At 46.5% G+C, this 16,026-nt stretch overlaps 1 protein-coding gene across 1 annotated transcript in view; it reads right to left on the bottom strand.

The window, feature by feature from the left end:
• Nucleotides 1-16,026, bottom strand: part of LOC139260600 (cadherin-7-like) — a 167,952-nt gene that overhangs the window by 122,650 nt on the left and 29,276 nt on the right. The window contains exon 4 of the mRNA XM_070877024.1: nt 8,944-9,111. Within this exon, the coding sequence (XP_070733125.1) occupies nt 8,944-9,111 (168 nt within the window). The remainder of the gene's footprint in view (nt 1-8,943; nt 9,112-16,026) is intronic.

The following is a 16,026-nucleotide window of genomic DNA, read 5'->3' as shown; positions in this document are numbered from 1 at the left end:
TTTTCTGGCTGATAATGACTCTGTGAAGCACCTTGGGGACTTTTCCAGACATTAACGGTGCTATATAAATGCAAGTTGTTGCTGCTGCCATTGACCTCCAGTGTCATTCATTAAAGATCATTCTTCAGAAGTCCTGAATTCAGTGCGCTGCCCCACCTCCAACTCATTGGCTGGTCCAGTGGTGTCAATAAACATTCCAATCAAACCACCCGACTCACTGCACTCAGGATAGGCTGAGCTGCATTTCCGTCCGACTACCTGCAGTCTGCCTAGCTTACTGACAAGCCATGTTCCGGATAATATTCTTTTGGATGCACGACCCCTTTAAGACATTGCGCAGCCCCTTTAAGACACTGCGCAGCCTGTTAAAACCTCTGCGTATGCGCATTTGTTGCCATTAGAATGCCGCTGAGCAGGCTGCGCTGGACCTGCAGATCGTGCGTGGCCACGGAACATGGCGGCTAAGATAACAGCATCCTACTGCTATGGAAAGGATATACTTGCTTTGGAGGCAGTTCAGAGAAGGTTCACGAGGTTGATTCCGGAGATGAGGGGGTTGACTTATGAGGAAAGGTTGAGAAGGTTGGACCTCTACTAATTGGTATTCAGAAGAATGAGAGGTGATCTTATCAAAATGTATCAGATTATGAGGGGGCTCGACAAGGTGGATGCAAAGAGGATGTTTCCACTGATAGGGCAGACTAGAACTAGGGGGGCATAATCCTAGAATAAGGGGCCGCCCATTTAAAACTGAGGTGAGGAGGAATTTCTTCTCTCAGAGGGTTGTGAATCTGTGGAATTCGCTCCTCAGAGAGCTGTGGAAACTGGGTCATTGAATACATTTAAGACAGAGATAGACAGTTTCTTAACCGATAAGGGAATAAGGGGTTATGGGGAGCGGGCGGGGAAGTGGACCCGAGTCCATGATCGGATCAGCCATGATCGTATTAAATGGTGGAGCAGGCTTGAGGAACCGTATGGCCTACTCCTGCTCCTATTTCTTATGTTCTTATGAAATGCAACCTATCAAGACATCTCACCCTATCAGCTCAGTAGTCAGCATTCCTACCTGTGAGTCAGAAGGCTGTGGGTTCAAGTCCCACTCCAGGGACTGGAACACAAACAAATCTAGGCTGACAGTGCAGTGCTGAGGGAGTGCTGCGCTGCCGGGAGTGCAAATTGGCTGCTGCGTTTCCTATATTACAACAGTGACTACACTTCAAAAATACTTCATTGGCTGCAAAGTGCTTTGAGATGTCTGGTGGTTGTGATAGGCGCTATATAAATGCAAGTCTTTCTTTCTTTCTTTTTATTCTGTAGGACCTATGAAATCCCTCATCTATGCCAATCACTGCCCTTTGGACAAAACTAGGCTTTTCTGAAAGCTTACTGAATGGATCAGAGGTATGGACAATGTACAGAAGACACCTCAAGTCGCTGGAGATATATCACCAACGATGTTTCCACAAGATCCTGCAAATCCCCTGGGAGTACAGGCGCACCAACATCAGTGTCCTTGCCCAGGCTAACATCCCCAGCATTGAAGCACTGACCACACTCGATCAGCTTGGCTGGGTAGACCACACTGTTCGCATGCAAGACACGAGACTCCCTAAGCAATTGCTCTATGCGGAGCCCCTTCACGGCAAACGAGCCAAAGTTGGGCAGCGGAAATGTTATAAGGACACCCTCAAAGCCTCCCTGGAAAAGTGCGACATCACCACTGACACCTGGGAGACCCTGGCTGAAGACTGCCCTAGGCGGAGAAAGTGCATCCGGGAGGGCGTTGAGCTCTTCGAATCTCAACGCCGTGAGCATGAAGAGGTCAGGCGCAGGCAGCGGAAGGAGCGTGCGGCAAATCAGTCCCACCGCCCTTTTCCCTCGACGAATGTCTGTCCCACCTGTGACAGAGTATGTGGCTCTCGTATTGGACTGTACAGTCACCAAAGGACTCACTTTAGGAGTGGAAGCAAGTCTTCCTCGATTCCAAGGGACTGCCTATGATGAAGACTGAATATCGCAGACTCTGCTATAAATGTTGTTGACTCTGACAAATCCCCAGGTGATGGCGACTGTAGTTCTCAATGGATGGTCTAAGTGTTAAATAGCCCACATCTCCCACTGGGAGCACCGGCTGAAACAACAATGACTTTTCTCTCGTTAATACTAAAAACTATTTAGAAAAGAAAAGTAATTTCAAAGCAACATTGAAATAATCTCGCAGGACAACTCAAAATGTCATGACTGCATTATGAAAATTATGACATTTTTTTTTGTTTGAAGGCGTGAAAATCAACTTTTAGAAACCAGGACCTTGAAATTAGGCTTTTCCAGCATTAGCATCAAAACGTTTAATGTGGTTATATGTGAAATATGTGCACTTGTGAGCATGCTCACTGGTTTGTGGAACTGTTGCTTTGTGAGTGGCTTAGCCGGTCATGTGATGTTCACAAGACTCAATAAAACCCCCCGAGTTTCTTCATGATGAGGCATGCAGTTGTGAACCCGGTGGATGAACTGGTAGGGTTCAAGTTTCATTGTTAAACCTTTGCTAATAAACCAACTGGTTCCTTACAGCAAATGTGTAGCTGTGAATCCTGAAGCAGAGAAATATTAGATGAAACAAACATGCTGAGAGAGGAGGTATTAAGGGGCTTAGCAGCTTTGAAAGTGGATAAGTCCCCAGGCCCGGATGAAATATATTCCAGGCTGTTAAGCGAAGCAAAAGAGGAAATAGCAGAGTTTCTGACCATCATTTGCCAATCCTCTCTGGCTTCAGGTGTGGTGCCAGAGGACTGGAGGACTGCTAATGTGGCACCTTTGTTTAAGATGGGAGAAAGCGATAGACCAAATAATTATAGGCCAGTCAGCCTAACTTCAGTTGTGGGAAAATTATTGGAAAAAATCCTGAAGGACAAGATAAATCTACATTTAGAAAGACAAGGATTAATTAGGGACAGTCAGCATGGATTTGTTAAGGGAAGGTCATGATTGAATTTTTCGAGGATGTAACCAAGAGGGTCGATGAGGGCAGTCCGTATGATGCAGTGTATATGGATTTTAGCAAAGCTTTCGATAAGGGCCCATATGGTCACGTATCTAAAAGCCCATGGGATCCAGGGCAAATTGGATCCAAAATTGGGTCAGAGGCAGGAAGTAAAGGGTAATGGTTGATGGGTGTTTTTGTGACTGGAAGGCTGTATCCTGTGGGGTTCCGCAGGGCTCAGTGCTGCGTCCCGTGCTTTTTGTGGTTATACATCAATGATTTAGACTTGAATATAGGGGGTATGATTAAGAAGTTTGCAGATGATACAAAAATAGGCTGTGTGGTTGATAATGAAGAAGAAAGCTGCGGACTGCAGGAAGATATCAATGTACTGGTCAGGTGGGCAGAACAGTGGCAAATGGAATTTAATTCAGAGAAGTGTGAGGAAATGCTTTTGGGGAGGGCTAACAAGGAAAGGGAATACACATTAAATGATAGGGCACTGAGACGAACAAGGGGACCTGGGAGTGCAGGTCCAAAGATCCCTGAAGGTAGCAGGCCAGGTGGATCATCATCATCATCATAAGCAGTCCCTCGGAATCGAGGAAGACTTGTTTCCACTCCCAAAGTGAGTTCTTTGATGGCTGAACAGTCCGATATGAGAGCCACAGACCCTGTTACAGGTGGGACAGACATTCGTCGAGGGAAGGGGTGGGTGGGGCTGGTTTGCCGTACGCTCCTTCCGCTGCCTGCGCTTGGCCTCTTCATGCTCTTTGCGTTGAGACTCAAAGAGCTCAACGCCCTCCCGGATGTACTTTCTCCACCTCGGGCGGTCTATGGCCAGGATCTCCCAGGTGTCAGTGATGATGTCGCACTTCACCAGGGAGGCTTTGAGGGTGTCCTTATAACGTTTCCGCTGCCCACCTTTGGCTCGTTTACCATGAAGGAGCTCCACATAAAGCATTTGCTCAGGGAGTCTCCTATCTGGCATGCATACTATGTGGCCTGCCCAGCGAAGGTGCCTGCCCAGCGAAGGTGATCGAGTGTGGTCAGTGCTTCAATACTGGGGATGTTAGCCTGGTCGAGGACACTGATATTGGTGTGCCTGTCCTCCCAGGGGATTTGCAGGATCTTGCGGAGACATCGTTGGTGATATATCTCCAGCGACTTGAGGTGCCTTCTATACATCGTCCATGCCTCAGATCCATACAGGAGGGCGAGTGTTACTCCAGCCCTGTAGACCATGAGCTTGGTGGTAGATTTGAGGGCCTGGTCTTCAAACACTCTTTTCCTCAAACGGCCGAAGGCTGCACTGGTGCACTGGAGGCGATGCTGAATCTCCACATCAATGTCTGCCTTTGCTGATAAGAGGCTCCCAAGATATGGGAAATGGTCCAGGTGGATAAGTTGGTGAAGAAGGCATACGGAATACTTGCCTTTATTAGCCGAGGCATAGAATATAAGAGGTGGGTTATGCTTGAACTGTATAAAACACTGGTTAGGCCACAGCTGGAGTACTGCGTGTAGTTCTGGTCATCATCATAGGCAGTCCCTCGGAATCGAGGAAGACTTGCTTCCATTCTTAGCATTAGTTCTTAGGTGGCTGTACAGTCCAATACGAGAACCAGAGTCTCTGTCACAGGTGGGACAAACAGTCGTCGAGGGAAGAGGTGGGTGGGACAGGTTTGCCGCACACTCTTTCTGCTACCTGTGCTTGATTTCTGCATGCTCTCAACGACAAGACTCAAGGTGATCAGCGCCCTTCTGGATGCACTTCCTCCACTTAGGGCGGTCTTTGGCCAGGGACTCCCAGGTATCACTGGGGATGTTGCACTTTATCAGGGAGGCTTTGAGGGTGTCCCCGTAACGTTTCTGCTACCTACCTTTAGCTCGTTTACCGTGAAGGAGTTCTGAGTAGAGCACTTGCTTTGGGAGTCTCGTGTCTGGCATGCGAACTATCTGGCCTGCCCAACGGAGCTGATCAAATGTGGTCAGTGCTTCAATGCTGGGGATGTTGGCCTGGACGAGGACGCTAACGTTAACATAAGAACATAAGAATTAGGAACAGGAGTAGGCCATCTAGCCCCTCGAGCCTGCTCCGCCATTCAACAAGATCATGGCCGTGGGTGCATCTGTCCTCCCAGGGATTTGTAAGATCTTGCGAGACATCATTGGTGGCATTTCTCCAGCGACTTGAGGTGTCTACTGTACATGGTCCATGTTTCTGAGCCATACAGGAGGGCGGGTATTACTACCGCCCTGTAGACCATGAGCGTGGTGGCAGTTTTGAGGGCCTGGTCTTCAAACACTCTTTTCCTCAGGTGACCAAAGGCTGCACTGGTGCACTGGAGGCAGTGTTGGATCTCACCGTCAATGTCTGCTCTTGTTGATAGGAGGCTCCCGAGATAAGAGAAGTGGTCCACGTTGTCCAGGGCCTCGCCGTGGATCTTGATGACCATGGTGCAGTGCTGTGTGGCGAGGACAGGCCGGTGGAGGACCTTTGTCTTACTGGTGTTAGTATAAGTCCCATGCTTTTGTACGCCTCAGTAAATATGTCGACTATGTCCTGGAATTTAGTCTTAGTATGTGCGCAGATGCAGGCGTCATCCGTGTACTGTAGCTCGACAACAGAGGTTGGGGTGGTCTTGGACCTGGCCTGGAGACGGCGAAGGTTGAACAGGTTCCCACTGGTTCTGTAGGTTACTTCCACTCCAGCGGGGAGCTCGTCGACTGTAAGCGACCCTGCAGGAAAAATGTAGTGAACAGCGCCAGCCCTTATACATGGCCTTCTTCGACCTTATAAAAGCCTTTGGCACTGTCAACCACGAGGGTCTATGGAGCGTCCTCCTCCATTTCGGATGCCCCCAAAAGTTAGTCACTATCCTCCGCCTGCTCCACAACGACAAGCAGGCCGTGATCCCTACTAATGTATCCATCACAGATCCAATCCACGTCCGGACTGGGTCAAGCAGGGCTGCGTCATCGCCCCAACCCTCTTCTCAATCTTCCTCGCTGCCATGCTCCACCTCACAGTCGACTGCGTGCAGTTCTGGTCACTGCATTACAGGAAGGACGTGATTGCACTGGAGTACACTGGAGGAGATTTACGAGGATATTGCCGGGAGTGGAGATTCTTAGCTATGAGGACAGATTGGATAGGTTGGGATGGTTTTCCTTGGAACAGAGGAGGCTGAGGGGAGACCTCATTGAGGTGTATAAAATTATGAGGGGCCTGGATAGAGTGGATAGAAAGGTTCTATTTTCCTTAGCAGAGGAGTCAACATCCAGGGGGCATAAATTTAAAGTAATTGGTAGGAGGTTTAGAGGGGAGTTGAGGAAAACCTTTTTCACCCAGAGGGTAGTGGGGGTCTGGAACTCACTGCCTGAAAGAGTGGTAGAGACAGAAACCCTCACCACATTTAACAAGTACTTGGGTGCACCTGAAGTGCCATAACCCACAGGGTTACGGACCTAGAGCTGGAAAGTGGGATTAGGCTGGATAGCTCTTTGTCGGCCAATGTGGACACAATTGGATGAAATAGCTTCCTTCCATGCTGTAAACTTCAATAATTCTATGATTCTATGAGAACCCATACATTACAATATGGAATTCTATTGTCGACTTTTTATTTGAAATATGAGACAAAGTCAACTCAACGAATGTCCCAGTGTCACTAATGCTAATATTTAGATTCAAGTCTCGTACTGGACCCGAATAATTGATCTAGTAAAGTTTGAACTCGTAAAGTTTTATGTTCTTAAAGTGCCGTAACCTACAGGGCTAAGTGAGAATAAGCTGGATAGCTCTTGGTCGGCCGGCACAGACACGATGGGCCGCAATGGCCTCCTTCCCCACTGTAAATTTCTATGATTCTATAAATGAGCTCGATGATTCTCTCTCCTCTCAATTTATTCGCTTTGAACTTTCAGAATCTACCAAAAGTGGTGTCACATGTACCCAAACAACATCACGTTAGCGCTGTCTCTCTCTATCCGCAGATGCTGCCCAACCTGCTGAGTATTTGCAGCATATTTTGTTTTTATTTAAGGTTCTATAATCTTCTCTGCACCCATATTTTGTTACTATTACTTGTCCCCTTAGAACCCACCTATCGCCTCGCACCATCGACCCTTTTGTCATTTAATCTCTCCTGCCTTCCACCCTATCACAGCCCTTCAGTTGGGTTCACTCCATCTCACTTCCCCAGGCCCTGCACCTGATCATAAACTGTTCTATTTCTAACTTCTTCCAGTTGGGATGAAAGGTCAGCGATCTCCACAGACGCTGCCTGACCAGTTGAGTGTTTCCCAGCATTTTCGATTGCTAAAGACAGATTTTCCAGCATCTGCAGTATTTCGCTTTTTGCATCACGTTCTGTGTGTTTCGAGCAGAGGTTTGGTGCAGTCTTAGAGAGGTAAACGAGCCAAAGGTGGGCAGTGGAAACGTTACAAAGACACCTTCAAAGCCTCCCTAGTAAAGTGCGACATCACCACTGACACCTGGGAGACCCTGGCCGAAGACCACCCGAGGTGGAGAAAGTGCATCCGGGAGGACGTTGAGTTCTTCGAGTCTCAACGCAAAGAGCATGAAGAGGCCAAGCGCAGGCAGCGGAAGGAGCACGCAGCAAACCAGCCCCACCCACCCCTTCCCTCGACGAATGTCTGTCCCACCTGTGACAGGGTCTGTGGCTCTCGTATTGGACTGTTCAGCCACCAAAGGACTCACTTTGGGAGTGGAAGCAAGTCTTCCTCGATTCTGAGGGACTACCTATGATGATGAGAGAGGTCACAAGACAGCACCTCTGAAGCCAACATAAAGCATATCATAGAGATATGACACAGATAACTTCTAAAGGCTGCCTCAACATTACAATGATATCACATCCCGTGGGCTTCTGAAATCTATACTGAGAAGCTGACCTGTGAGTAACCCAATTTCAAATAACTGAAAATGACTTTAGAAAAATGTACAGAACCTTTTGCGAGTTATATCATAAGAACATAAGAATTGTAGTAAGAGTAGGCCATTCGCGACCCCCCCAGCCTGCTCCGCCTTTCAATAAGATCATGGCTGATTTACCTCAACTCCACTTTCCACTCTCCTCACTATCCCTTGATTCCCTTAATATCCAAAAAGCTGTAGCGGTTTGGTACTGAGTGGCTCGCTGGGCCATCTCAGAGGGCAGCTGAGAGTCAACCACATTTGTTGTGGGTCTGGAGTCACATATAGGCCAGACCGGGTAAGGACAGCAGATTTCCTTCCCTAAAGGACATTAGCGAACCAGATGGGTTTTTCCGACAATCCCACAGTTTCATCATCACCACAACTAGCTTTTATAATTCCGGACCTATTTAAATTAACTGAATTTAAATTCCCCAGCTGCCACGGTGGGATTTTAACTCAGGGCTCCAGATTATTAGTCCAGGCCTCTGTATTACTAGTCTAATAACATAATCACTATGCTACCATACCCCTCTAGTGTTGACCCATATCGGGGTACAGTAGTCAGTTTCTTAGTAAATTAGTGCCCTTTCGCCCAAAAGAACTAGTTTTAACTTTTAGAGCCCTCTCGAAGCCCCGCAAACGAGTGCAATTAGCAGAAACTCGCCACGGTGAATAACGTGACCTGGGGGCGCGGCCAAGTTTTGTGGGCGGAGCCAGCCTCTAAACTTTTAAAAAACTATTTGCAAAAGATGGTGGTAACTCAAGTTGCGATGCACGTAATTGCCGCTTCAGATTCCGCGGCCATTTTGCGGGACGAATTGCGCCGAAAGAATCAGCGCAACCTAGCGGGAAAAATTTGTGATTACATTACTTAAATGTGGAAGAAAGCCAACAGTGTGTCAATATGCGGGGCGTAATGCAACCTGTTGCTCAGCTTAACCAACCAGAAAGTAAGCACAGCGAGATGTGGATGAGAAATGTGCGGTGTTGAAGAATTAACGTGGTTGCTTACTGCGGGAGAAGTGAGGCGGGTTGTCATTGACATCACTGAGAGTAACGGTGATTGATGTAGTCCCAGATAAGCCTCCCATCTGTCCAACCATATCTTTAGCTTGTATAACCAGCAGGTAGCGATCCTTGGCCTCCCGGTCCATGTTCGGTAGCGCTGTTCTGATGATTCCTGAAAGACATACCCGCAAAGATCAGTTGCAAGGCTCCATATGTCTGCGATGTGACTGCCAAGACAATGTGATTCATTCAGCATGCACCTACGTGGTGAGCCTCACTGTTTCGGGGCAGTTCCCATAGTCTTTATTTAAAAGACATCCCAATCTGGCTGATTGCTAAAAGTTATAAATGATTTATTACATGCAATATGTTCGAGATCACGCACAGCAGGCAGCCATTCGGCCCATCATGCCTGTGCCGGCCCTTTGTAAGAGCTGTCCAATTAGTCCCACTCCCCCCGCTCTTTCCCCCAAAGCCCTGCAAATGTGTCCTTTTAAAGTATTTATCCAAGTCCCTTTTGAAAGTTACAATTGAATCTGCTTCCACCGCCCTTTCAGGCAGCGTATTCCGGATCACAACAAATCACCATTCAAAATAATTTCTCCTCATTTCTCCTTTGTTCTTTTTCCAATTACCTTCAATCTGTGTCCTCTGGTTACCGACCCTCCTGCCATTGGAAGCAGTTTCTCCTTATTTACTCGATCAAAACCCTTCATAATTTTGAACACTTCTACGAAATCATCCCTTAGCCTTCTCTGTTCCAAGGAGAGCAATCCCGGTTTCTCCAGTCTCTCCTGATCCCTGGTACCATTCAAGTAAATCTCCTCTACACCAAGGTCTTGACATCCTCCCGAACATGCGGTGCCCAGAATTGGACACTATGGTCTAGCTGAGGCCCAACCAGTGATTTATATAGGTTTAGAATAACTTCCTTCACAAAGGCAAGGATCCCGTGTGGTTCTTCTAATTGTAATTTAAAAACATATAATTTTTACTGCAATATTAATCTCAAAACATATGAGCCTTGAAATTACACTATTTGATATTACCTGAAAAGAACATAACATAAGAAATAGGAGTAGCCTGCTCCACCATTCAATAAGACCATGGCTGATTTTCAACCTCTAATCGACTTTCCCGCACTATCCCCACATCCCTTAATTCCCTTAGTATCCAAAAATCAATCGATCTTTGTCGTGAATATACTCAACGACTAAGCATCCACAAAGCTCTCTGGGGTAGAGAATTCCAAAGATTCACCACCCTCGGAGTGAAATTTCACCTCATCTCAGACAAAATGGCCGACCACTTATCCTGAGACTATGAACCCTCGGCCTAGATTCTCCAGCCAGGGGAAACAACCTCTCAACATCTACCCTAGAGTCTGTGGCCTTAAAAGATAGTGGCTCTATTTTGGCAGCGGACTAATCCTGCCCTCTGACCCGGAGGAACATTCATTCCCTGCGCACAAAATGGCCGACCCCTTATTCTGAGACTGTGACCCCTGGTTCTGGACTCCCCTGCCAGGGGAAACATCCTCCCTGCATCTATCCTGTCAAGCCCGGTAAGAATTTAATATGCTTCAATCAGATCACCTCTCATTTTTACTTCACATATCAAATTCCTTCATCCCCTATTTTAACCGAGACGGTAACCTATTTAAAATGAACAGCTTGACCGGCGCCTCTGCTTAAAATGGCGGTGAGAAGATCTTGAGACAAACATAAATTAAGCGATTGTACAACAATGTCACTCAGCTTATCTGCCCGGCTACAAATATCAATATTAAAATCAAATAAAAGTGCATGTAAAATATTGTGGTGAGAAGGCCAGGCCTAGTTTTATTGTGATCAATAATATCGCTCAATTTAATGATGCTCTGTGCTTCACATTTCAGCATTCAAAATAATTAAGAAAGAAGTTAGTTCTGGCGCAGCTTTGTTCCTTCATCTGCCCTAATTTTGTCAGGGCAGATATGACATTTAACCAATATCACGGAAATGCTTGTGACTCTATTTAAGACAGCGACGGTTAATAATACAAGGGAATGCAGATTTAGTTTGCCTCCATAAAGTCGCGTTGTGCTGTTCCGACTCATACACGACTTAACATAATAGCATTACAAAGTCTTTAATAATCTCTAATATCTAAAAGATGATTATCTCTCAATTTGCAAGGCACTACCAGATAGAGTATGCATGAAGGCAAAAGAGCAGAGTTGGTGGCAGATCTCGGTAATAAATTTCTTTTTAACATGCATTAGTAGCTCAACGAAGAACATAGAAAGAATCGTAGAATCATAGAAATTTACAGCAGGGAAGGAGGCCATTTCAGCCCATCATGTCCGCACTGGCCATCCAAGAGCTACCCAGCCTAATCCTACTTTTGAGGTCTCTGTTCGTAGCCCTGCAGGTTAGGGCACTTCAAGTGCACATCCAAGTATTTTTTAAATGTGGTGAGGGTTTCTGCCTCTACCACCCTTCCAGGCAGTGACTTCCAGACCCCCACCACCCTCTGGATGAAAACATTTTCCCTCATATAGAAACATAGAAACATAGAAAATAGGTGCAGGAGTAGGCCATTCAGCCCTTCGATCCTACACCGCCATTCAATGAGTTCATGGCTGAACATGCAACTTTCGTATCCCATTCCTGCTTTCTCGCCATACCTCTTGATCCCCCTAGTAGTAAGGACTACATCTAACTCCTTTTTGAATATATTTAGTGAATTGGCCTCAACAACTTTCTGTGGTAGAGAATTCCACAGGTTCACCACTCTCTGGGTGAAGAAGTTTCTCCTCATCTCGGTCCTAAATGGCTTACCACTTATCCTTAGACTGTGACCCCTGGTTCTGGACTTCCCCAACATTGGAAACATTCTTCCTGCATCTAACCTGTCTAAACCCATCAGAGTTTTAAACGCTTCTATGAGATCACCTCTCATTCTTCTGAACTCCAGTGAATACAAGCCCAGTTGATCCAGTCTTTCTTGATATGTCAGTCCCACCATCCCGGGAATCAGTCTGGTGAACCTTCACTGCACTCCCTCAATAGCAAGAATGTCCTTCCTCAATTTAGGAGACTAAAACTGTACAAAATACTCCAGGTGTGGCCTCACCAAGGCCCTGTACAACTGTAGTAACACCTCCCTGCCCCTGTACTCAAATCCCCTCACTATGAAGGCCAACATGCCATTTGCTTTCTTAACCGCCTGCTGTACCTGCATGCCAAACTTCAATGACTGATGTACCATGACATCCAGGTCTCGTTGCACCTCCCCTTTTCCTAATCTGTCACCATTCAGATAATAGTCTGTCTCTCTGTTTTTACCACCAAAGTGGATAACCTCACATTTATCCACATTATACTTCATCTGCCATACTCCTCTAAACCTCCCCCAATTACTTTAAATCTATGTCCCCTAGTTGTTGACCCCTCTGCCAAGGGAAACAGGTCTTTCCTATCAACTCTATCCAGGCCCCTCATAATTTTATACACCTCAATCAGGTCTCCCCTCAGTCTCCTCTGTTCCAAAGAAAACAGACCCAACATTTCCAATCTTTCCTCATAGCCAAAATTCTCCAGTCCAGGCAACGTTCTTGTAAATCTTCTCTGCACCCTCTCTAGTGCAATCACATCTTTCCTGTAATGTGGTGACCAGAACTGCACGCAGTACTCTAGCTGTGGCCTAACTCATGTTGTATACAGTTCAACCTCCCTGCTCTTGAATTCTATGCCTCGGCTAATAAACGCAAGTATTCCGTATGCCTTCTTAACCACCTTATCTACCTGGCCTGCTATCATCAGGGAATTTGTGGACCTGCACTCCAAAATCCCTTTGTTCCTCTACACTTTTCAGTGTCATACCATTTATTGTGTATTTCCTTGCCTTGTTAGACTTCCCCAAATGCATTACCTCACACTTTTCCAGATACAATTCCATTTGCCACCTGACTAGTACATTGATATCCTCCTGCAGTCCGCAGCTTTCTTTTTCATTATCAACCACACAGCCTATTTTAGTGCCATCTGCAAACTTCGTAATCATACCCCCAACATTCAAGTCCAAGTCATTGATATATACCACAAAAAGCAAGGGACCCAGCAATGAGCCCTGCGGAACTCCACTGGATACAGCCTTCCAGTTACAAAAACACCCATCAACCATTACCCTTTGCTTCCTGCCTCTGAGCCAATTTTGGATACAACTTGCCATTTTGCCCTGGATCCCATGGGCTTTTACTTTCATGACCAGTCTGCCATGTGGAACCTTATCGAAAGCTTTGCTAAAATCCATATACACTACATCATACACACTGCCCTCATCGACCCTCCTGGTTACCTCCTCGAAAAATTCAATCAAATTAGTCACACATGATCTTCCTTTAACAAATCCATTCTGACTGTCCTTAATTAATCCATGTCTTTGCAAATAAAGATTTATCCTGTCCCTCAAGATTTTTTCCAATAATGTTCCCACCACTGAGTTTAGGCTGACTGGCCTGTAATTACTCGGTCTATCCCTTTCTCCCTTTTTAAACAAAAGTACAAAATTAGCAGTCCTCCAGTCCTCTGGCACCACACCTGAAGCCAGAGAGGACTGGAAAATGATGGTCAGCGCCTCTGCTGTTTCCTCTTTTGTTTCTCTTAACAGCCTGGGATACAGTTCATCCAGGCCTGGGGATTCCACTTTCAAACCTACTATGTCCCTTAATACTTCCTCTCTCACTATGTTTATCTTGTCTAATATTTCACACTCCTCCTCCCTCATTGCAAAGTCTGCATCGCCCCTCTCTTTTGTGAAAACATATTGAATTTTTGTTATTAACAGATCTCTGTCCCCTCTGCATATTAAGACATCCCGTAAAACTTTGCCATCACGGCCTTGTCAATTCTCATTCGATATTTTAAAACATTCTTTCCTGGGATGTGGGCATCGCTGACAAGGCCGGCATTTATTGCCCATCCCTTATTGCCCTTGAGAAGGTGGTGGTGAGCCGCCTTCTTGAACTGCTGCAGTCCGTGTGGTGAAGGTACTCCCACTGTGCTGTTAGGGAGGGAGTTCCAGGATTTTGACCCAGCGACGATGAAGGAACGACCGATATATTTCCAAGTCAGGGTGGTGTGCGACTTGGAGGGGAATTGGAGGTGCTGCCCTTGTCCTGCTGGGTGGTAGAGGTCGCGGGTTTGGGAGGTGCTGCTGAAGAAACTTTAGTGAGTTGCTGCAGTGCATCTTGTAGATGGTGCACACTGCAGCCAGGGTGCGCCGGTGGTGGAGGGAGTGAATGTTTAAGGTGGATGGGGTGCCGATCAAGCGGGGCTGCTTTGTCCTGGATTGTGTCTTGAGTGTTGTTGGAGCTGCACTCACCCAGGCAAGTGGAGAGTATTCCATCACACTCCTGACTTGTGCCTTGTAGATGGTGGAAAGGCTTTGGGGAGTCAGGAGATGAGTCACTCGCTGCAGAATAGCCAGCCTCTGACCTGCTCTTGTAGCCACATTTATGTGGCTGGTCCAGTTATGTTTCTGGTCAATGGTGACCCCCAGGAATGTTGATGGTAGGGGATTCGGTGGTGGTAATGCCGTTGAATATCAAGGGGAGGTGGTTAGACTCTCGCTTGGTGGAGATAATCACTGCCTGGCACTTGTGTGGCGCAAATGTTACTTGCCACATCAGCTCAAGCCTGAATGTCGTCCGGATCTTGCTGCATGCGGGCATGGATTGCTTCATTATCTGGGGAGTTGAGAATGGCACTGAACACTGTGCAGACATCAGCGAAAATCCCCACTTCTGACCTTCTGATGGAGAGAAGGTCATTGATGAAGCAGCTGAAGAAGAAACTCCCGCAGCGATGTCAGTTGTACAGAACACGGATTTAATAAATGGAAATTCCTGGCTTTTCTTCACAGAAAGTTTGTGCAATAGGTTTTCAAATACATATTTTTTCACTCAGTAAGAGCCCCACTTACAACTAATGAGAGATGGTTCCCAGCCTTTCCAGATTGCTCTTGGTTGGGGAGGGGTTTTCAGGTCAGTAATTATCCTCTTCTATTTAATCACTTGTAAAAACTGGCTTTGTGAAATCTCCTAATTATAAAAGCCTTTTCAATTTTGACATTTATGGACTGCCCGTGCCCTCCAGCCAGCCGTGGAGCTCACTGTCATACCATCCTCTGGCACCGCCGAGCTGCTAATGATCTCTCGGAAGCAATAATGAATGTCCGCGGTAAGTGGAAAAGAACGTTCGCTAGTTATTGTCTCCTGTGTCGACGAAACGATTAAAATTTAATTCGTGCCAGGGGCCCGGGAGTGTGTGTTCATCAGGAGCTGTTATGAAGGCTCAACTCACTGAGTTTTAACAGAAGCAAAACGGGAATTATAAATCCTCACCCGCACTTAAGGGTCCGAATCACAAGTTTCTGTGTTTCGTGAGAGAAAGTTATAATTGTACCGGGTCAAAACTTCTCGCTAGAACTACGAGGCTCCAGCTTAAAAGGAATTCTATAGTTCAGTACAAAAATAAAAAAGACATGACTAATCTAACTGGTAAATGGACAATTAGTGCTTGTGTTAGTATCGTAAGAATCATTGTCGAGCTTACAGGTGATGCAGCTCAGGCCACCAACAACAGCATTTATATAGCGCCTTTAATGTAGCAAATCAGCCTACTTCACAGGAGCGTAATTTAGCACCGAGCCACATAAGGAGATATTAGGGCAGATGACCAAAAGCCTGGTCAAAGAGGTAGGTTTTAAGGAGCATCTTAAAGGAGGAGAGGTAGCGAGGCGGAGAGGTTTAGGAAGGGAGTTCCAAAGCTTAGGGCCCAGGCAACTGGAGGCACGGCCACCGATGGTGGAGCGATTAAAATTGGGGGGATGTTCAAGAGGCAAGCATTGGCGGGTTGTAGGGCTGGAGAAGGCCACAGAGATTTTAGGGAGGGGTGAGCCAATGGAGGGATTTGAAAGCAAGGACGAGAATTTTAAAATCAAGGGGTTGCCAGACCGGGAAGCAATGTAGGTCGGTGATGGGTGAATGGGACGTGATATGAGTCAAGGAAGCTGAGAAAAATCTTGGCCAAAGAGGAGGAGA

Source organism: Pristiophorus japonicus, chromosome 1, assembly GCF_044704955.1.
Source record: "Pristiophorus japonicus isolate sPriJap1 chromosome 1, sPriJap1.hap1, whole genome shotgun sequence".
In the NCBI taxonomy this organism is placed as follows: Eukaryota; Metazoa; Chordata; class Chondrichthyes; family Pristiophoridae; genus Pristiophorus; species Pristiophorus japonicus.
This window is presented reverse-complemented; position numbering and strand designations above follow the sequence as displayed.